Raw genomic sequence first — 23,282 nt, forward strand, 5'->3', positions numbered from 1 at the left:
ACATCCCCAGGAACAGCCTGGGCAGCGGTCTTGGGATGGTGCTTAGCAAGGGCAGGAGTGGACCAGAATCATCTGTTGGGTGCATCCAGGCCATCGAAGGCACTGGAGCTATGAAGGCAAGCAAAAAATAGATGGCACTTAAAAAGGCCCCAAACACATCACACATAGATTAGCAGAGGTATTGTAGACATTTTTATTCTTTTCTTCTAAGTGCAAAGGACTTGTGTAGTTAGCACTTTATTCCAGCATGATTCAGCTCTCCAGGCTCTTATTCTCTAAGGAAACGTGGAAAACTGCAAAATATATCTATAAAACACCTGAACAGTCTGTTGTCATCAGCCATGTCTCAGTTCATGATGATCTGTTGTTAATACAGGAGAAAATAAGACAAATTAACTACATTCTCCTAAAAAATAATGGGAAAGTAAAGGAAAAAGGTATTAATGGACCTAAACTTGAAGGAAGACTAGAAAAATATGGAAATAATCCAAAGTGAATTGTGAGCTATGACAGTCTGGGTTGAGATTGTGAAACCATTATTGCCCATAAAACATCCATTAAGAGTTCACCTAACCCCATTCCTCCCTGATAAACTTTGCCTATCAGACATAGCTTTTGCCCCTAAATTTGAGTTGTTTCCTTATTGCCACCGTCAGGTGATTAGATGGAATAATTGCTCTGCATATTTCAATGTGTATCTGATCACTGGGGGGGTTTTTTTGTGTGGATGAGCAAGTGAAGTATTTATATGACCCTAGTGAGAAAAACATGACTCCACGCTGGCTCTGGAGGGTCAGTGGAATAAAATGACAGGATTGCTGAGAAAAAAAATATGGGAGTACCTGAACAGATAACAGAAGCATCTTCATAGTGGGCACAGTTGTGTATCCTCCACCCCGCGTGATTGCAGCGCAACAAGGACACCTCATTCCCGCTGCACCTCACGTTGTCCAGCACGATGTCACCCGAGCCCTGCCCAAAGTAGGCACTTCCCAGAGCTGCGATGGCCCTGCCACATCCCAGCTGCCTGCACACAACCTGGGCGTCCGCAAGGTCCCAGAAGTCGTCACAAACTGTCCCCGACCGTCCTCTGTAATAGAACTCGACGCGACCTTCACATCGGTGCCTTCCGTTCACCAGCTGCAGGTACGGCGCTTTGGGAGAGAGGGGATTGAACACAAAACAGACAAATAAGCTGGAAGGGACTGTAGGGAGTATCTATTCATTCCTCTTCCCCTACTGTCCCTGGAAAACATCGCCCAACCCAGTATTAAGTGCCTTTGAGGACAGAGGTGATTCACACTTTTTTACTCTTCTCTTCCAGTTCTCAAAATTAGTTGAACGTATTTCATGTGAGATCCCTACAGTAAAGTGGGGCAGTAGGCTAAACACAAACTATTTAAGCAAGAAAAGACATTTTTAGCAGAAGTTTAAGGACCTAGAGTTTACACATCACAACCACATCCTATGGGTTTTAAGAGTAACTTTAGTGGAAGAATTCCACCAAATGTTCCACAGAATGGACAATGTTCTCAACAAGATTATTAACATTTCAATAGGAATTCAGTGGCTTTATTTCTTATATACCAGTAAAATATTATTGCATTTTTAAATAAATAAATAATCTATCATGTACACAGCTGATTACTGCATTCATTCAGGTAAAGCCCATCTGCTTTTCAGTTTGCATTGTTCTGTTTAGACATTCTGGTATGACTAGCATGAAGGTCCTGATTTTAGAGATCCATTTTTGGTGAAGAAGTTTATTAAAGGCTTTACCACCAAGTGTAAGCAAGCAAATAAATGTTGTAACTTCAGATTTGCAGAATTTACACTTTGGAAATCAAAATATTCACACTGCACTTGCTATATTTTGCTTTCCTGCCAAGTACATATTTACCTTGTTATTAAATACTAAGTCATCCAAAGCAAAGCAAATCTCAGAAGTTAACAGCTCCAGGATTTCTTCACTGCACCTCATTCTTTGCTATTCAACTAGAAGTACAGTCAAGATGGTGACCAAACTAAATTTGCCCTGATTTGTATGACTTTCAAAGGGCAAATCTATAAAAGTGCCCCTTGACTTATATCTGACTTGTTCCTTCAAATATCTACTTGAACACGCACATTTTTGAATCCCACTCACAGGAGTTTTGAGAGATGAAACAGCAAACCTGGCAAAAAGTCAGAGTGGGATTAGGAAATTAAAGCTGACCTAAACCAGTTTGATTTGCTTTCATTCAAGGTCTGTCATTACTGTGAGAGCATAACCATCAGCTAGGGATGAAACTGGATAGGTTGAGTCCTGCCTCACACTTCAAAGGTATCAAAAAGTCAAAAGCATGTGATTATACAAATGCAGCAAATACTCTGCCCTGGGAGACAGAGGCAGAGAGCAGAGAGAAGAACAGCCAGAGTGAGATAACCTATCACCAGAAAAGCAGGAGGCAGATGAAGAGAATTGATGAGGTGAATGATGGCAATGCAAATTATCATCATGATGCTAAAATAACATATTACCAAAATCATCAGCAATTATTCTAAGATATACATAGAACTGTTTAGCTCAAAGCCACCCAAACCACTTAGGAGACAGAAACTAATCATGGAAGGAAAAATCCTATGACCATAGAAAAGTTGACCTAAAAGCATTTAATCTCTCATTCTTTTTAGATGTCCATCTTATAACCATGGTGCTATAGTGTGAAAACTTAACTCCATGTTATATTTTGTTAAATTGTACATAAGACCAAGGAGAACCAAATAATACAAACAATATTAAATGTATAACGTGTGCACACATATACTCTGGAATAAAATGCACATTGAAAATAAATAACTAAATATATCTTTTCCATAATTTTTAGATCAGATTTATGGAAGATTGACTCATTCATGACATACTCACAGACACAATTCTTGCAATGATACAAGGCACTAAGAAGAATAGGACCCCATGGCACCAAAATGATCTCCAGAAAATGGTTCAAATCATTCTTATTATCCACTCTGATAATTAGTACATAATTTCAGTAGAACAAAACTGTGCTATCTCCTTCATCCCATTTCCCCTTTATTCTTTTGCACAAACCAATACCAGTCTGAATACAATTTCTGCTCTTGCAATCAACAGAGAGGACTCCAAGCAGTCTTTATCATTTTTTTCATGTGCCCTGGAACAAGTCTAAATATTTTACCTGTTTTGGCCTCCAGAACTGCTGGACCCAACAAGAGCAGCCATGTCAAAATCATAGTGGTACCCATCTCACCAGGTGCTGTTGGCAAAAAGGACCTCACAATTTATAATCTCTATTTCTGAAGGGGAGTGGCTCTACAGGTTTCTTTTTCTACAGGGGAACAATAAAACAACCAGAGCCCTCTGATCTGAAACAAACACATGCTTGATTTGTTATTTAATATTTTGTAACTTCCTGGGTTTTGCAAAAAGACAATATCTCAAGAGTAACATTTTCCATTGCCTGGAAGGAACTATTTATGCTACCATAGGTTTCACAATCATCTCACTGTACCAAAAACAAAGAGAGCTCCTGTCCAAAGATACCTTTCAATTCTGGTTGATGAATCTCAGCATTTTTCTTTCATGGAGAGGTTTCCTGGACAGGTATTGGGATTGTAGTGGAATCTTGAAATTTAAATGGGTTTCTTCCAGCAAAGTAGTAAAAGACACTTGCTAACCAATGTGGGAAGTCTCCCTGGGGAGCCATGAATGGCCTAAAGCTTCAGAATGCTTTAAATGAAATAAAATCAGACCTGATGGCCTTGTTTAAGTATGACTGGGGAGTCTGTAAAGAACCTTGCAGTTGAAGCCAACAGCTCCAGACTCAGTATAAACCTATTATTTTGGGGCACATTTAATTTCAAGCCAAAATTCGAGTCAAAATTTACTGACAGAGAGATTGCAAGGAAGTGTCAGAGAATCAGAGTCAACTAGTAACTTTATGTGCAAGCACCATGGAAAAATCAGTGGATTTTATGCATAGTTAAGCAAATTACATAGGTCAAAACTTAAATTTTGTCCTAAAATTTCGTTTGATTCTTTGAACCAACAAATTGGGAAAAAATGTTCAGATTTCCTCAGAGAAAGAAAATTTCTTAATATGTTACCTGTTTAATTTTACATAGTGACAGTTACAGCTGTGTCATTCTTTGAAGAATGAATCCAACGCTTTTCCACAATATGAAATTATGCTTAATTCTCATTCATCACTCTCTTGCCAGAGTGGTTACTTTCCTGTGTTTCTAACAATTTAAAAAGAAAAGCTGATGAGCATCCTAACACTGCAGAGCCAGAATATTGTTCTCTCATCCCTACCTCCACATCCATCATGTCTTGGATGGAATTATCACCAGTTAAAATTGCCATACACAAATTTATTGCCTCCAGGGACAGCCATCAAGCATGAAGACCAAAGCCCAGGGGGAAAAGAGAATGATCTGAAATGTCTTTCCACAAAGGCCAATATCATTGGAATGAAGAAGGAAGCAAAAAATACAAAAGGCCAAAGATAACTTTGGAAGGCTTGAAAGTGAACACTCAGAACGGTAAATATGTTTCTTCTTTATCCAAACAACCGCATTTGCACATCAATGAGGATATGTACACAACAGCTGGTATTCACTATTCATATTCTGGTTTTGACACCTTGACAAGAAGAAAACACCCAGTATATTTGACTGGCCAATCAAACACTGCAATCAGTGAAGCAAGAGTGAGGGATGGATCACAGTTTTCCAAACTCTTGCAATAACTGAAAAGGATGAGGAGGAAGGGGAACACAGAAGGGATTCCCAGGTGGTTCAAGTGTAAAAAAATGTCTTAAGCTGCCCAGGTAAAAGACCAAGATTGATTGATTGAAGGTAGTTCTTCATTACCTTCTTCACTAATATAGCCTTCAGTCCAAAAATCTAGATATTTCTCAAGATCTTTATTATCAGACAATCTCTGCACAGTGGAAATAGATAAATAATGTATTTTAATTAATCTTAATTAATTAATGCAAATACCATACAGTATTTCACCCTTCCCACTGGCTAGATAAATCTCTTGAAGTAATAAGATTTTTTAATCAAGGTCTTCTTCTGGCAGCTTGAAGTATTTCTCAGTACATCACTCTGTGAATGAAGCTACATTGAGCTTTGAAAACACTTTCTCTTCTGCTGACTATTGTGAGGGCACTTTGCAAACACACTGAGTTTTTAAATGTAAAAATGAAAACCATTGAAAGGACAAACAAGATCAATCAGTTTTCACCCGTGACTACAAGAAAATAATGGATTTTTTTCACTGGAAATACACTGGAATAAGAAGAAGAAGAAGAAGAAGAAGAAGAAGAAGAAGAAGAAGAAAAAGAAGAAAATAAGAATATCCGCAGATTTCTCCACAAAGGAATAGTAGTCTGAATCCAGGCAGGAAGGTTTGTGGCAGAGAGATCATTCACCAGGCACATGTACTTTTAGAGCATCACCCTTCCCTTATCACCAAACCCATTTTTCTTGAATTCTACATTTCTATAATGCTTGTGGATCAAGGGAGATGGTGAGAAATGAGGCTGAGTCTGAGATATCTACTACCTGAACAGTAGTAGGTGAACAGGTGAACTTGGTAATTCTTGTTACCTCAGTATTTCTCCTACTGGGAGCCCTGTCACAGACATGCTATGGGAAAACTCAGCTCTGAACAGCACAGGGACAAGTGGGGATTGGAGGCAGCAGGATCTAGGCCTGGGGTCATTCTGCTTGTCTGGTCACAATAACATTGAGAGAATAGGAGAAGTAAAAAAATGCCATAAAGATTTAGACTGTGAGATGGTGGGGCAGCAAGACCACAGCAGGAACAGGGGCAGAGGATACAGCAGCTCTGGGAAGAGCAGAGGGGAAGTTTCTGTTCTACAGAGTTAGCAAAACCCAGGTCCAGGAGAGTCCTTGCTGTGCTGAGGAGATGGCTGGAATATCCTGAGCCTGAATGATCTCTAGTCTAGATGATCATCTGTTTTAGAGAATAGATGAAGGCAGCTCAGCCTCCTCGGTTGCTCTGTCCTCCAAATGGGGCTGCAGGCAGAGTGGAGAGGAGGAACCTCAATCCTTGTTCCTCAACTGTGGGAAAAACCTCACACTTTCTGTTTGCAGTGCCAATCCCTGCATGTGTGATCCCTTCTCCACACCACAGAGATGGGAAGAATGAATCATGAGGAGAAGGCAGCTTGAAGGAACAAATGGTACAGGCTGCAGGGCTGGTTCCCATCAGAGCTGCCCTTGTCAGGTCAGGATGTCACCCAAGAGAATAGCTCACCTTCCTTACACGTCACCACTTTGGCTCACCTCACATATCTGACATTGCTCTGTTCCAAATGAACTTACCTCTTTCACAGCTGGCTGGAAAACAGGAAAGTCTCAAGAAGAGCATTTCTCAATCAATACCAGTGACCTTTCCACCTGTATTAAGTAGCTTCTTCCAAACAATTTCTTCCTTTTTTATTGTTTTTTTATTTTGTTTTCGCATGGGGATAGGAGACAGGTCACACTTCCTTCTGGGAACTTAGGTACATTCTCTCCCTCCCACCCATTCCAGGTGTAGAAATGTGTGAGAGCAAGAGAAGGAATCCTTGCTTGGCAAAGTCACTTTGTCAGAAGCCACCTTCTCCAACCTGACGATGTTCTAGGCATGAGTTCACACACACAAGTGGGATGTTTGCAAGTACACACACACACAAAACAAAGTATTGCTCAAAAAACATTTTCTTTCCTTCTTTTTTTAATTACACATTTATGTAACAGGATTGTATTCATCCTCTATACAAAATCTTATAAATGGCCTACACTTATTCAGAGAAACATGTAGTTGTGAAGAAATATTCTGCCCAAAGTCAGGAACATTGTACAGGAGTAATTCCTCATATACAGCCCCTGAGCATTTTTGTTTATGGCTCATTATTGAGACTTTTTTTACTGCAAAGAAACAGTTTTCTTGGACTGCTTTCCAGAGTGTCTCATGGTGCTACACAGGTGTTCTACATATCAGCAATGGCCAAAGAAATCAGTTCTTCTTTCTCAAGTCACCTGAATCAGTCTTCTCAGACAGACATTCAACCAGGAGTTCAACTGAAACACCTTGTAATGTCCAGCATTGAAGATGATTATCTGGATGCTGGAATGAAAGAATCAACCTTTCTTTACACCTTAGGTGTGTTTAGACTAGATTTTAAAATCAGGTTTCTGTATAAATTCAGTTCATGGTAACATCAGATGTCATTTGATTTTTCAAACAGTCTGGATGGTGGAATAGTCAAGAAGGAGCTGCCCTTCCCACTGACTGCAAACCCAAATAATGAAGCAGGTGTTTGGTGAAAGCATCCTTCCACCTTCGTGCCTGGAGCTGCCTCTCACATAATCTGGTACGGGATGTGCTCCTGCAGTTTCCTCTTCCAAAGGTATCCTCCCACTGTGAGAACAGCAGCTACCAGCACCACGGTGGTCACAGCCAGAGGGACGTGGGAGCTGGCAGCAGGCACTGAGCTCGGAGTCTCCCCTTTTGCCTGGATGTCAGAGGCCAGCTCTGTGCATAAAGAATCAGAGAGACTTATATTTATTTTCCTGAGCTAGTTAATCACAAAGGTAATTATTAGGCAAAGAGAACTTGAGTTAAAATGCTCTGATCTGGATCTGATCAGAAACCAAATTGTTTTACTGCACATTATTTCACAAATTATTCTGTGACCATGCAGAACTAGTAAAGATTCTGGCAAGAAATTAAAGAGCAACTGGGAGTCTGCAATGATTACACTCAAAGACCTTAAGATGTTGCTTTTTGGTAGTGGAAACAGCAGCTACAGGACACAGAGAAGCAGCATTTCCAAAATGACCTAGAGACTGATTGTTTGTAAATAATAGACATGACAATCAGGCACAGAGAACTTTGGAAAATTAATATATATCTGGCAGGGAGATGCCATCTCCCATAGAACTGAATCAGTTGCCATTTGACATGTGCAGAGCAAAGAATGGATTTAAACTGTGATACAAAGGAAAGAGCTTGTAAATCTAATAGATCTATTTTATGTATATAAAAAAAATAATCCCCCATAAGAATTATAGCAGAATTGTAAATAAACCAGCAAAGGCACATTTCAGAGCTGGATTTCATGTCTGAACTGAAATGCAAACATGCAGTAACACAGAGTCTTACGTTATTAAAGATATTTAAACTTACCAGTGTTCCTGTTCTCAGCATGAGCTTCCCGAAGCTGCACGGGTCCAACAACAACATTCACTTGTTTATGGGAAGAATCTGCATTCCTCTTGAACCTAGTGACACAGCCTTGATAGCAGCGGGAGGAGAAGTCCTGGTACCTGCACACCACCAGCTTACACTGCAGGAAAACTGATGGGAATTGGTTCACGAAGGAGAAAGAGTTAAACCCAAACCGAGAGACATCGCTGCGTGGTGAGGGGAAAAGAGCATAGGTAGAATCACTGGCACACCTGGAAAGATATAAAATCAACAGATTAGCTATTAACTCATAGTTTCTCCTGAGTAGAAGAGAAATTACACCTTCTCTGGGCAATAAGTTTCAAGGTTAAATATGAAACCAGGAAGTAAAAGAGAAATAAAAAGGTTAAAAAAAAAAAATTGCTTTCAGCAAGAAGGGAATTACTAAATGTACACAGTGCAGAAATTTCACAGCCCCAGAAGATTTGTGTAAACATGAATAGCTGAAAAATGGCTAGTTAGTGGTTCTGCTGGTTTCTGTGCTTCAGGTGAGAGCCTGTTTTGCATTTGCAAACAGGATTAACTGTTTAAAAAGAGGCCCCTGAAAGCTGTTGCAGAAAGGTCCCCTTTCTATTCTGGAAGCATAAAACTAATTTTAATATGCCTTTTTTTTTAAATAAACTTTCTCTTCTGGGCTTCAATGTGCTTTGGTATAAAATTAAGCAAAGTGGTTTAGGTTTCTAGAATAACAAGTACAGGCTAAGGAATTTCTCTTCTTTTTGAGTAGACAGTTTTGTGTTCCAGTTATGATGCTGTAAAACTCAGGATGTACAGAAATGTAGAGCCATTGGCATCTCTCCATTTCATACACCTATTTCAGAAACAAAATCAGACCTCAATTTCTTCACTGCCCCCTTGAGTGGAATCTCAGTGCTTGACTGCAACTTCTGAATGGCATTTCACTGTCATTGTGTATTTTATCCAGGCTTTGTAAACAGGTTGTTCTTAGAAGAATATTTGCCCTGAAAAATGTACACTGGCCCCACATCACCTCTTTCACAAATGAAGCTCTTTTAGAACTACACATAGAGACATTTGTAAAGTAATTTTTTTACAAAGTTCTTACCCACTTTTGGTCAATTCATAGACCTGTGTTCTAAAATCACTCGAATTAGGTGATGCTACACATGTGTCCACAAACACCGTAAGGTTTTGGTCAGAGCTGTGAAGAGAAGCTTCAAGGAACAGATTCTGATTCATGTCAACATAGTATGGGAAGTCATTCACTGGCCACTGGAAAGATGAGGAATTGTAGAACGTCAAGTTCACATCATATCTGCCATACTGGGTTTTCTTGACATCGATGATATCATCAGCAATGTACATGACTTGCACCCAGCTGCTCTGCAGCATTTTGCAGCTGATATGCAAGTGAAGGTCCTTCTGCCTCTTGATGACTGTCCCAGGAGCAGGCACTTTGATGGTGTTGGAGTAGGTGATGGTTTCGTTGTTGCTCTGTTTGACACATTAAATGAGTGTTAAATTCCCACCTGTGGTCATGTTCACTGGGAATACTGTGTGTACTCTGCACTTCTGTATGCCCCATGTCCTAGTAGCAATCAGAAAGGATTGTCACACTGAAAAACCCCAAGCATTCTGGATGGGATTGCTCACTTAACTCTCCCCTCTATTTTTGTTCTCTAGAACATCATTTTGAAATAAGTACAGGGAAGGATTTAGGTACCCTGGGAAGGACAAGTAGAAATATTTAACAAACTTCAGCCTCCAGAAACTCATGTTCTTTTTCTGTGTTTTGAATGCCTGTGGCCCATGAAACCTTTGCAACCCAGGACAATTTTCCAAATGTCTGTTAAATTCCCATGCCCAGAGCTCTCCCAGATGTTGACACCAACCTCTCTGTGTGTACCACACTCCCTGTATGAAATGTTGAATATAACCTCAGTTGATGTAATGTTTGGTCTACATGTAGGGTCTTCCAAGCTGATGCCCTCCACTGAGTAGCCCTGGGACTGGAGGTAGTTTCTGTCTACCACTGCACGCATCAGGGTTGGCAAGCACGTAAGGGCTAGGGGGAAAAATATTAATTATTAGTGATTTCAAGTACTTGATAATGTTTCCATATTGCAAGTCCAACAAATGCAATAACTGCTACAATTTAGAGGAGAGCATTCATAAGCCAAACCATTTATTTTTACACTTGAGACTTTGATATGAGTAAGAAATAGGACACTACTGGAACAGATCACTCAAGGAAGTCGCTTTGAATATTTCATTCTTCGAATGTTACTAGAGACACAGCTAGACCAGCTCTTAATGGACCTGACCTGGTGCTGGCAGTAGCTCTGTTTTGAACCGTTGGACTAGGAAGCCTTCAAAAGTCCTTTCTAACCAATATTTCTATGATCCTATGAAGTTTCTCCAGAAAGGTACAAAAACATCTATGAATTACAATGTGATACAAAGAAATATGAGTTTAGAACACAACATACAAATTAATCTAAAGGCAACTAAATTGAATATTTTTAAAGAAGAAAAATAAGTTATTTTCTGAAAATGAGAGGTCAATAATCAGTTACAAAATTCAAGTAGGAATATCATCCATGTGGGATTTCTTCAACAACATTAACAAATACTTATTTAGTAAACAAAATCAGTGCAGCTTTTGAGCAAAGACAACATTGCCAACAGAATGGCGTTACAAATAGAATGGAAACTTACTGGTATTTTGATCTGCTGCAAAGGACTGATACTGAGCCTGAAAACTTCCATTGGAATATCTGGAGTCACTGTAAAACTTGACAGACATGAAATTTGAGGATGATGTGTACGTGAGAGAAGAGCTAGAACAAATTCTTCCAAGTGTAGGAGAAGAGTTGGATGGCCCATCATAGATCTCAATGTAGTCATACTGGCATCCACCTTGCAAGCTGAGGAAGAAATGAGATTATATAAAACAATGCATTAGGTAAACTTTTGGATTTAAGTGCTGAAGAAACAATATAACAAGATTCTGCACTAACACATTTCCCATGTATATTTATCATTCACTTACAGGATGGGAAATGTGCCCAGGAACTGTGGATGCAGTTGAGGTTTTCAATTTTCTGATTGCCAAAGGAGAAGGTAGTTTACTTACTGAATGTTATCAAATGTGAGTGTAATGCGGTAATTATTTGTTACATGTATTTGCCACAAACAATCTGCTTTAGCTGGATAATTCAAAGCAGGACTCTGAAATGTTCCGGAGGACTTAAAAAGTATGCCACCACAAATAAATTTTGGACCTAAAAAAAGGAAAAAACAAAAGAGAGAGAAAATAAGGCATAGAAGTGATTAATTTAGATTTACTTCTGATCAAATAAAATATGTTCTATACACACAAACCACGGCAACACCAGGCTAAATCTAAAATGAAACAGAATGTACTCCTCTCAGTTAGGCTACAAGAGTGATGAACTCTTCAGAGAATTCTGACCCATGCTTGCAGTTATTAACTGTGTGGGCTTTAGGCATATATGTATGAAATAAGGTAAGAGGTGGTGGCCTAAATACCATAAAATCAGAGAATAAACAAAAGAAAATCTCCCATGTAATCAGCACACTCTGAAATTCACCCCTAGCAACAGAATCATTCAAACAGAAAAGACCAGTGTGTAGCATATAAAGAGTTAAGACCAGTCAAGATTTTTCCCAATGTATTATTAATATGCAAATTATACAGCTCACACCTGCAAAATGGCAATTAATACACTTGCAAAGTAATGGACTGGATAAATGGGAAAAAATACATAAAAATTGGAGGATTTGTAACAGCGGTCATGCTTGTGGCACCTGTATGTGACGAAGAAAAAGAAGCAAGTGAGGCTCTGGTGGATGAGGGAGCATGGCCAGGTTTTGTACCACTCCTGGGGATGTTGGTGCCACCCTGTCACACGGGAGATGAAGAGCCTGGGGGTGTCAGCAGGGTGGTCTTATGTGATGTGTTCAACCAAAAACATAATCCTGCACTCATCCCCAACACACACCTAATTCCAGCCAACAGGGGACACTTTCTAAAAGTGTCCCAGTATGCATGAAGTCAAATCAATGTTACCTGAACACACAACCCCAGCATCTTCACCGTGGCCACAGTTGTGGTTGCCCCAGCCATTGTGCCTGCACTGGAAGAGGGACGACTCTGACCCTGCACAGTTCACATCATCCAGGTAGATATTGCCACTGCCTTGTCCGAAGGAGGCACTTGATGTTGCAGAAAGGGCAGAGCCACATCCCAGCTGCCTGCACACCACCTGGGCATCGTTCAGGTCCCAGCCATCGTCACAGACTGTGCCCCATTGCCCGGATTGCGACACCTCGACGCGACCCTCGCAGCGGTGACTGCCACCCACCAGGGTGATGCTGGCAACTTGGAAAGAAGAAAGTATGGAAAATTGGGAAGAGCCTCTAGCAAGAAGGCATCTTCTCTTGCCAGGGCTGTGGCATCACTCTGGGACTTTTAGGCCACTGAGACTCCCAGTCTTGGCTGCATTAAACTGCTTTTCCTGGGTTCTCCTCTCCCGTGGAGAAGACCAAACATTAAACTCTGAGACAGTGATTATTTCTGGAAAAAGCAGAGGCCAGAAAACCCAGGAGAAATTCAGACCCACTGTAGGAGCAGGGAAGATGGGGATGGGTCATGCTTGTGGGACTTGTAGGGGAGGAAAGGAAAGAAGCTGGTGAAGCCCTCTTGGATGAAGAAGTGTGAGGGTTTCTCTCAGCTCTGGGGATGTTGATATCACCTTGGCACATGGGCAATGGAGAGCCTGGGGGTGTCAGCAGGATGGTCTCAAATGGTGGGATCAACCAAAAACATAAAACTGCACTCATCCCCAAGACACACCTAATTCCAGCCAACAAGGCACACTTTCTGAAGGTGTCCCAGTATGCAGGGAATCAAATCAATGTTACCTGAGCACACAACTCCAGCATCTTCATGGTGGCCACAGTTGTGGGTGCCCCAGCCACTGCTGCTGCACTGGAAGAGGGACGACTCTGACCCTGCACAGTTCACATCATCCAGGTAGATGCTGCCACTGCCTTGTCCAAAGGATGCACTTGTTGTTGCAGAAACAGCAGGGCCACATCCCAGCTGCCTGCACACCACCTGGGCATCATTTAGGTCCCAGTTGTCATCACAGACAGTGCCTCGGCCCCCGGAGTGTGAAATCTCCACACGGCCCTCGCAGCGGTGACTGCCACCCACCAGGGTGATGGTGGCATCTGGGAAAGGAGACACAGAAAATTGGGAAGAGCCCCTAGCAAGCAGGCACCTTCTCTAGCCAGGGCCTTAGCATCACTCTATGAGTTTCATGGCACCATAACTTCCAGTTTTGGCTGTGTTAAACTGCTTTTTCTGGGTTCTCCTCTCCCAGGAAGACTAATCACCAATCTCTGCACCATTGACTGTTCAGTCAAGAGAAGTGGCCAGAAATATGATGACAAATTCAGACCCACCTGAAGGAGCAGACAACAGTAACCTGGGTGGATCAGTGGTTGCAGCACCTGTAGGGTAGGAAGAGAAAGAAGCAGGTGAGGTCCAGTTGGATGAAGAAGGACAGCCAGGTTATTTCCCTGCACTGGGGATGCTGCTGCCACCTTGTGATATGGGAGATGGAGAGCTGGGACATATCCACAGGGATCAAGCAAAAACACAGCCCTGCACTCATCCCCAGCACACATCTAAGTCCAGCCAACACAGATCACAAACAGGCACCTTCCCTCGCCAGGACCTTGGCATCTCTCTATGAGTTTCAGGCTGCCAGGACTACCACCCTTAGCTTCATGAGGCCGTGCATTTCCCAGGCTCTCCCCTCCCATGAAATCCAACCCCAAACTCTGCAGCAATTACTGGTTCCATAAAAGTGCTGGACAGAAACTGTGGAGAGATTAAGACTAACCTCCAGGAGCAGAGGACACTGAGATGAGCTTATCACTGGTTGTGGCATCTGTAGGGAGGAAAGAGAAAGAAGCAGGTGAATTCCTGGTGCATCAAGGACTGCATCAATGATCCTGGTGCATCACCTCCTGGTGAGGTTACTCCCAAGACTGGGGATGCTGGTGCCACCTTGGGAGATGGAGGGCTTGGGAGTCTCAGCATGGTGGTCTTGCATTGTGGGATCAACCAGAAACAAAATACCACACTTATCCCCAGCACTCACTGAATTCCAGCCAACAAAGATCTCAAGCAGGCACCTTCCCTTGCAGGGACTTGGCAATACTCTATGAATTTCAGGCTACCACAACTCCCAGTCTCAGCTGCTTTCTGCTGTGCTTTTCCCAGGCTCTGCTCTCCCTTGGAGAAGACTAAACCCCAGACTCCTAGGCACTACTTTTTTCTGCAAATAGCAGTGGCCAGAAAACCCAGGAGAAATTGACTCACTTGAAGGAGCAGAGAAGGGTAATCTGGAAGTGGCTGTGGTATCTGTAGGGGAGCAAGAGAAAGAAGCAAGTGAGGCCCTGGTGGATGAAGGAGCATGGCCAGGTTTCTCCCAGCACTGGGGATGTTGGTGCCACCCTGTCACATGAGAGGTGGAGAGCCTGGGGGGTCTCAGCAGGGTGGGCTTGCATGGTGGGATTAACCAGAAACATAACCCTGCACTCATCATCAACACACATCTCAGTCCAGCCAACAAACACCACAAGCAGGCACCTTCCTTTGTCGGGGCCTTGGCATCACTCTGCAAATTTCAGACCATCAGGACTGACGCCCTTGGTTTCATTATGATGTTCTTTTCCTAGGCTCTGCTGTCCCATGGAGAAAACCAAACCCCAATCTCTGCAAAAAGTACTGGTTCCTCAAAAGCACTGGCCAGAAATCATGGACAGATTCAGACTCACCTGGAAGAGCAGATGACATTATTGTAGGTGTATCAGTGCTTGTGGTATCTGTAGAGAAGGAAGAGAAGAAAGCAGTGAAGCCCTGATGAATGAAGGAGCAAGGCCAGGTTTTCTCCCAGTGCTGGGGATGTTGGTGTCACCCTGTCACATGGGAGATGGACAGTAATGTCTCAACCTCAAAGGTGTTTTTTGGAAGGAGTAAGAAAACCAAGAATTTTTGGACACATCTTCAAAACACTTTTTTTTCTTATCAAATGAGTCTGAGTTTTCTGGTTGCCCTGAGTTGTTGGGGATTTCCTTTCACTGGCAATTTTCAAGGTCAGATATGGCTCTGAGCATCTTCTGTTTTAAACTGCTTCTGCTTCTTTTTGGGGGTTTAAACAAGAAGGTTACTAAAGTTGCCTTGTAACCCAAATCATTCTATGATTTTGTGATTCCAGAAGTGTGTTACTTTAGAGTTCTTGTTGTACATGGCTGCTTTCAGTGACTCAATTTACAATACATGTGATCAACAGACTCAAATGAGATATATTTTCCCTAGAGAGCTGCACCTTTTGGGATGCAAGGTCCCTGGGAAATAAGAGATAATTAGTAATGTATTCCTCAAGGGTGTGGTAGCCTCACAAAATTATATTTTCCATTAATAAAAGGATGTAAACAGAGACAACTGAGGGCAAATCTGCCATTTAGCAAACCTAGTTTTCACACATGCATGTTTGGAGTAATGTTTGTTCAGTTTAAGGAGGATAGTTTGGATTTTTAACTAATATTTGAATTTTTTAGTGGCAATTCTTAGTGTGTATTTGCTAGGAATGGACAGAAGGTGCTGGGAGGTCAATAAACCAAGCACTGCAGTCTCACTGTTAACCTCATAAAGAGAAATACTCCAGGCTTACAGGAAGATGTGACTGGGTGTGAATAATACAGAATATTTGTGGAAATCCCTTAAATCTTTGCTTCTAATTTGAAATACCCACAGTACTTTCAGTTGTTTATATACACAGGATTATCTGTAAACTTAAATGAGTAGTAAAAAACCCCAAAACAAGTACAAAGAAAACTTGCATTTCATATCTAGTAGGCAAAATGTATTCATTAATTTCATGCAAACAGAAATCAGTGATATGCTTAGTCATGGTCCATTATCTAATACAGCATTTCACAGGTGCTGTGTCTTTCCTGAGCCTTTTTTATCTGGGTAGCACACACAAAGTACTTGGTAATTCCTGCACACACAAAAAGTGACTTTATACAGTGAGACAGATATCAGACTCTTTTGGTTCTTTTGTTCTATGAGCTGATTATTTTAAATGCCTCTTATCCTGATTTCATTGGATTAGTTTTCATTTCTCTGTTTTCTGTTTTTATTATTCGAGCACTTTGAGCTGTCTTTTTGAAAGCACTGGGAAAAATTAGCAACATACACTATCAGCAATATTCCTGGGGATATAATGGGTGTTGTTTTCTTATTTATTGCTGAAAAAACAGTGAACAAAGAGATGTCTGGCTCAGAAGAAATTCCTAACAGGACTTCAGATGTCTTCTGTGAAACTGGAGTTAATTTTTTGGGTTTTTGTTGTAGTTTTAGGGGTTTTTTAAAATATTAATAGCGTTTAGAAAGTCCCCAGCAATACTAAATATTGGTTTCTGAGGAAACCCAACACTGCACTCGCGTGTGAATGCACAGAATGGATTGTTACAGTGGCCAGGATTTTATTCCATGTGCTTGAAAGTCCCAAGTTAGCAAAATTCACACACTTGGGACTTCCTGGCACCCTTTGGGATACCAGCTGTCTTCCTATTGCACTCCCATTAAATTATATAAAGCAAAATGATATTGGGTGGTTCCATGTGCATTTGCAAGGCTGAATTTGAAGTATTTTAAATCAAATATACATTACAGCCAAAGAAACTATATTCACTCATAATTCCATACTGAAACAAAAAAAAAGATTTATAGGAGCAAAGTCTCTCAGTTTTTCATGTCAGAATATTTTAAATATGGTTTAAACTATGCCACGAGGCATAACTGCAAAACAGAGCAATGATAATGTCATCACACTAAATTAACTTCAACACAAATAATACTTATTGTGGCATCGATTAGTTAATATTTTTAATAAGACAACCTGATATTATCTAATTTCAATTTGTCTTCTCATCTTTGCAAAAAGTTGATTAAACAGGCATGTGAGTGCCATGTATAGACCCAGTGCAGTGAAGTAAGACACCCTGTTGCCTACCTTCTTGGAAAGAATAATTTTTTTGTAGCTGAGGTGAGGTGACATCCAGGAGTGCTGCATTTAAGAGGAGTAACCACAGCAAGTCCCTGGTGGCACCCATCTTGTCAAGTGATCGCAGCAAAACTGAGCATCAGAATTTATACTCTGTACTGGTAGAAGGCTGGGGCTCTCAAGGTCAGCCTGGCCCATGCTGTGTCTGATTTATTATGCAATATTTTTTATGATTACCCGATCTTTACAGAAGGATTACATAGGAGTGGTAAAGTTTCCATTTCCTAGATAATTTGTGCTACTAATAGGGAAGAAAAGTAACTCTATGCCAGCCAAAACCAGGATATGCCTTTATTATAAATTATCTTAACTGTATGTGCAGGCCCAGTGTTACCTTTGGAACCAAACTGTTGAATATATGTGTTTCTTTGCCTCAATCACTGCCACTTTATGTATTTACTGCTTATAGGTAATTGCTTGATTATGCAGACCTTAACGCATTGCAGGATGAGGCAGCTAATCTGTAGAAGATTTCCTGGTAAATTCTTCAGCAGAGAGTCCTGGTCTCATAAATGTGTATATTTTAGTTCTCCATTTGAAATGGAAGGCTTGTTTCCCAGCTACTTGTGCACAAACAACACATCACAAATGGGATTATGTCAGGAAACAAAAGTAAATTCATGCCAACTCCTTGTAACATAGCCTGAGTGGACCTCACCTGAAGGCCTCTCTTGAGCTTGCTCTGCTTTACCAGTGTCTTCCCTCAATCTGTAGCTATGGTCCTCAGGTACATCTGCCAGCAACACTCCCTTCAACCCCTTGAATCACGATTCCTAAAAAGGAAAAGCAGAATGAATTAAAATCAAAAATCCTATTGAGCTGGTTTCCTTGGTTGGTCTATGTGAAGTCTTAATGGAGTTGTAGGTCACTTGGGGGCACAACAGCCCACAGTCCTGTTTGCTGGGGTCATTATATTGCATTTCCAGTGTTTCTGCTCACCTGGTGAGACATAGAGATCAGCTAAAAACAGGATTTATTAGTCTAATATTCTTTTCATTACACTCCATCCAGGCTGTATCTCTTTGTTCATTTTGGCCACCACACCAGCTACAACTAAACTGCAATAGCTGGACACAACTCAATATTCCTGCTGGAGTATTCCAACCTTCCTTCTGCAGAAAAGCACAGCTTGGGTCTAGAGACAAGGGGAATAAAGAATCCTCTTCCTGCAAAGGTTCACAGTGCTTGAATAGAGGAAAGAAAGACAAAAGGCCAGAGTCCAAACACAGAATCAGACGCTGTTAAGACCATTGCTGAGAAGAGCAAACAAACTGGAGGACAATGGTAAATACAACTGATTGTACTCAGATGTTAAGAAAGAAATGGAAGCCTGAACATTGCTATTCACAGCTCTACTGCTCCTGACTGCCTGACAAGTGCAAAAACAATACCATGTGCTCAGTGGAATGACCACACACTGTCACTGGGAGGGGGCCATGGGGTCACAGTCCTGCCTCTAAATTATTGAAAAACGAGGCAGACTCCTCTCAGTGGTGCCTGGTGGCAGGGTGAGAAGCAATGGATATGAACTGAAGCACAACAAACTCTATTTAATATAAGAAAGGGATATTTCACTGTGAGAGTGGACAAGCAGTGGAATAGGTTGCCCAGCAATTTTATAGATCCCTCAGTTCTTCAAGATATTCAAAGCAACTGGACACGGAGCAACTTGTTTTCTTTGACCCTGCTTTGAGCGAGGGGATGGACTTGAGGATCTCCAGGACTTCCAGCCATAGTTGGTTTGAGGCACTGTGAACAGAAAATTTTTGGATGATATCAAGGAGATTCAAGAATAGAGGAGGACTAAATGCACAGTGGTTAAATTTATCCACAATAATTAAATCTGCTATCACAGTTCATGACCACAAACTTGGCTGTCAGGCTTCTTTCCGGACATCACCAGTTTCTGCTTACTGGTACATTTCTGGAACTTCCAGTAAGTGTTCTTTAACTTTTATGAGGACCTTTGCCTTGATAACAGGCACCTTTGATATGTAGAGGCTAAAATGTACCAACGTCCTCTACAAAACCTACCTCAGATTATCTCTCTTATCCATTTCACACACTGAGATCAGAGCAGCAGGAAGTTTTAGGCAAAATAAAGTGCCATAAAAGTCTGCAAAAAACGTGACCTATCAGACTGAATTCCTGGCAATCCATTGAGGTTCTCACAGCAGGAATAAATGAAACTGTTGCCTTGGCTCCTGACCACCTATCAGTGAGATAAAATACATGGGATAAAATTTGTCTTACCATAATCAAAAGACATCAGGGACGAGAAACCTAAAGAAGTTTGTCCAAGGAGAGCAGCCTCAATTAACTCATAACGTTTTTTCAGAGGTCAGCTGTTTACAGGAACAAGTGTTCAATAAATTATATGATTACAGTTGGATTAAAACCCAAATATTTTCTATGCAATTTCAATAAAAAATTAACTTTCAAACTGTTGAATTTTCCAATCAGAGTTGTCAATTTTAGTGGCACATAGAGCCATTAAACACAATAGAAAGTTCTGCTATGTTTATTGATCAGTCATTTTCTTTCAGGCTAAGAAAGAAATAAATAAAAAGACTGTTGAAGGTTAGGTTTTTTCTCCTCGCAGGGAATTTTTCTCCCATTTGTTGCCTAAGAGACTATGAATGATGATATTTAAGAGACAAAAGATGTGGCTCTGATGGGGAGGAGTGGAGTAGGGGTGCTGCTGGCTGTAGTCTCCTAGCTGGGGCGTGAGCTTGCTGGCTGGGGGGTTTTCTCTTGGGAAGTGCAGAGATACACAACCCCAGCTCCACCTTCTCTCTCCTTCTGGGGTGGCCCAGCCCCCGCTGTTTACTGCTGCTGCTCCTGGAGTTTTCTGCTACACTTTATCTCAACACCCCTGGGTCCACCCAGCCCCATGCTGCTCCTGCCACATAGTCAAGGATTTTGCTCCACTTTGTTTGCCACCCCAGGTGTGCTCACTTCTGCTGCTCCAGCCCACTGCTCTGAGGCAACTGCTACAGACCAGTTTGCCACCCAGAGTCGCATTCATACCAGCTGCTCCTTGTGAATTTTTTGTTTTCTTCTCTGTCCCCCATTGCCCGAGCTGCCATTGCCACGTGCAGAGGTGGCTGAGCTCACACCACAGCGCCCCCTGCAGCCTCGGGGGTATAATCACACCTGCCCAGCTGGGAGCCAACAGTGCCCCTGCTGGCTGTGACTGTAACTGCACCAAAGGGAGGGTGTGTGACAGCCCAGGGAAGACTGTTTTTGGGTTTCTGGGTTTGTTTGTTGTTGTTTGGTTGTCTTGTTATAAATACTAATAAAGAATTGTTGTTAATTTTCTCAGATCTTTGCTGAAAGTCCCGTAATTTCAAAGTTTTAATAATTCGGAAGGGGGTTATGTTTTCCATTCCAGGAAGGTTGCCGCCTTCCTTGGCAGTTAAAGCTCAGCTATCTCCCTTGATCAATCATTTTCTTTCGCAAAATTTCAAGGAAATGCTGCTGCCAGTTGCCAAAGGTAATTGGTCAAGGAAAGTCAACTCTTCACACGCAAAAATACCTAAATGCAGGAAAAGCCACTGGTGCTCTAAATAGAGTGTCCATCAGAGGTTTTCTGTTGCTGCTGTTTGCTTTATGATGTTCATATGAACCCAAGGGAAGTATAGAGGGAAGCAATATGCATTTCTATCTGCTTGAACAGTTATTTCAAAGCAACAAACAGAAAAGAAATCAGTCATTTAGCAATTTCACAGTTATTACTTCCTGACACCAAGCTGTTTATTATGTCTTTCTCAACTTTTATGGTGCTCTAAAGCTGATACAAACTAATAAATATCAAAGTCCTTTTCTAGAAAGCTAAAACTGACCTTTATGTACCATTTTGTCTAAATGCTTTTATCCATTCCAGCTCTTTTCGAGAATGTGTTTTCACGTCTGCCTTTAGCCAGTCTCCATATTTCTTCCTTTCTTCTCACAACTTGACAGGAATGACATATTTCTGAAGCCTTTAAATGACCCCATGAGCTTTGAAACTAATTCTTTGGCCATAATATTACATCTTTGTCAAGGATTTTTTTCATCCTATATATCTGCCAGAAATTATCAAAATTTTAACAAAAATTATCTGAAAGCAATTTTTCTTCTTGTTAAACACAGAAATGCAAAGAAAAAGCTGAATAAAACTACTTTTAAAATAATAAACTATATTTACTTGGAATGTTAGTTAAGTTAAAAAAATTATCACTAAATCTCTATATGTATTGTGTTTAAGGACATTCAAAAGCTAATACAGTAAGAATTCCTTTTTGTGATGTGACTGTGATACCATGTCTCACAGTACTTGCGTTTCTAGTCTTTTTATGTGCAGAGAAACACCTGTGGTTCTAAGGGAGAGAAAAACCACATTAAATTTACGTAATGTTTTTCATCCTTAGCCAGCTGAACTAAAGGTCTTGATTCCCAAACATACTAGTACACTTCTAGCCAAGAGTGGTTTTGATAATTTCCCCACTCAGCCCGGCTCATGCAAAGTCTTCCCATAAATTCCCTGGAAAGCAGAAGTCTGCATTGTGCTGCTCCATGCTTTGTCTCTACCAGGATTTTTTTCTTTCAAAGCTTAAAAACCAGAAAAAACCCAAAGATAATGAAAAAGTATTACTGATTTTGTATTTTCTCTCATCAAGGCCCAAATAATTTATACCTTTTGTATAAAAAAATGTATGCTTTGATTTGTCATTTAAAGTAGAACTAGATGATTTTTTTTGTATCTATCACAAATCTTTAAACTTCTTAATACTTACTGCATTCTTCCTTGCCCTAATCAAAGATCTAAAAGCATCAAGCAGTTTGTCTTAGAAATGTGCAGTTTTAATAATTAAAATCTGCACCAAAGAAAAAGTTACCAATTAACAAAAGAAATTTTTTCCTATCTGCAGTCCAGTACTCAGTGCAACATAATTTAATTTTCTGAGCTGCATGTTTTATTTTCTCTGAATCACACATTTGGCAAGATAGAATGCAAAGTGTAATATGTGCTGTTTACTTTCACATTTTACTTTTTCCCCCACCTAATTGGGCAGATAATTTCTACTAGTGTGCTTCTTATGGTGTGAGCGGTGCCCTCCATCTAATCATCTGAGCCAAAAGCATTTACTGAATGAGTGGGCAATGCCAATTATAAATACATCTCACCTTACCCCCCACATTACTAGGCATTCTATAACAATTTGTAGACAGGGAAAAGAAGTTAGTTAATTTTGCCACAGTAAATGAAACCAGTTTTACACATATATTGCTGTATTAAATATTGCATGATGGCAACTATGTATTGACATTTAACTGTGAGCCAAGAGAAACCATTAAAATTAAATATTTGAATTAGCAATTGTTTAAATAAGTTATCTGCATAACTTTTCTACGACGACTATTCTCCCAAATTCTTTCTAAATGACTGGGTCAGTTAAATGTTTGCGTTAACCTCTGCATGATCAGCCTCCAACACACTTCTCAAAATCCATCCTGCAGCTATTTACTGAAATACTCACTGCTCGAGTGAAGCACTCTGTTTATAAATTTCACAATGATGCTGCATATTGAGAGCAAACATACCTCAGCCTCCACACTGGAAAACTTCCAAAGGCCAAGCCAGACTGTGCCACACCCTCCTGCAGAGCCTGGCACAGCTGGGGCATGACCATGCCATGCCAAGCAGCAGTTTTGTTCTTTAGCATTCAAAGACAGTGATGCAGGGGTAAGGTCTGCCCAGTGGGCTCCACGCTGTGTTTGCTGTTATATAAATTACCCAGAATTAGTGTAGAGAGCAGAGCCTAGAAGTTGGCTGTACCATAATTCATGGGCAGGCACTGGCTGGCAAGGCTTGCCTGACT

At 40.9% G+C, this 23,282-nt stretch overlaps 2 protein-coding genes across 2 annotated transcripts; both read right to left on the reverse strand.

Annotated features, from left to right (window-relative positions):
* Positions 1-137: 137 nt before the first annotated feature.
* LOC146435076 (scavenger receptor cysteine-rich domain-containing group B protein-like) lies at positions 138-5,285 on the reverse strand. Its single transcript, XM_085064661.1, has 3 exons — positions 3,198-5,285; positions 843-1,154; positions 138-361 (listed from the first exon to the last, which is right to left on the reverse strand). The coding sequence occupies exons 1-3, from the start codon at positions 3,262-3,264 to the stop codon at positions 336-338; spliced, it is 405 nt and encodes a 134-aa protein (XP_084920787.1). The 5' UTR covers positions 3,265-5,285; the 3' UTR covers positions 138-335.
* Positions 5,286-6,754: 1,469 nt separating this feature from the next.
* LOC146435077 (scavenger receptor cysteine-rich domain-containing protein DMBT1-like) lies at positions 6,755-17,486 on the reverse strand. Its single transcript, XM_085064653.1, has 13 exons — positions 17,368-17,486; positions 15,125-15,172; positions 14,667-14,708; positions 14,185-14,232; positions 13,742-13,789; positions 13,196-13,507; positions 12,342-12,653; positions 11,385-11,532; positions 10,967-11,175; positions 10,141-10,313; positions 9,354-9,742; positions 8,228-8,499; positions 6,755-7,573 (listed from the first exon to the last, which is right to left on the reverse strand). Exons 1-13 carry the CDS (start codon positions 17,465-17,467, stop codon positions 7,401-7,403), a joined length of 2,274 nt encoding a protein of 757 aa, XP_084920779.1. The 5' UTR covers positions 17,468-17,486; the 3' UTR covers positions 6,755-7,400.
* Between the last annotated feature and the right edge of the window lie 5,796 nt (positions 17,487-23,282).

This window comes from Lichenostomus cassidix, chromosome 6, assembly GCF_008360975.1.
Source record: "Lichenostomus cassidix isolate B80296 chromosome 6, HeHo_3.0, whole genome shotgun sequence".
Lineage (NCBI taxonomy): Eukaryota > Metazoa > Chordata > Aves > Passeriformes > Meliphagidae > Lichenostomus > Lichenostomus cassidix.

Bases quoted from the DNA above. Each gene is read 5' to 3' on its own strand.
- LOC146435076 (XM_085064661.1), bottom strand. From the start codon at position 3,264: ATGGGTACCACTATGATTTTGACATGGCTGCTCTTGTTGGGTCCAGCA. The intron at 1,155-3,197 runs GTAAAATATTTA...TCTCTCCCAAAG, and splicing joins AGTTCTGGAGGCCAAAACAG to CGCCGTACCTGCAGCTGGTG. The intron at 362-842 runs GTACTCCCATAT...TATTAACAACAG, and splicing joins TGCTTCTGTTATCTGTTCAG to ATCATCATGAACTGAGACAT.
- LOC146435077 (XM_085064653.1), bottom strand. From the start codon at position 17,467: ATGGGTGCCACCAGGGACTTGCTGTGGTTACTCCTCTTAAATGCAGCA. The intron at 15,173-17,367 runs GTAGGCAACAGG...CCTTCTCTACAG, and splicing joins AAATTATTCTTTCCAAGAAG to ATACCACAAGCACTGATACA. The intron at 11,533-12,341 runs GTAACATTGATT...TCCTTTTTTTAG, and splicing joins TGCTGGGGTTGTGTGTTCAG to GTCCAAAATTTATTTGTGGT.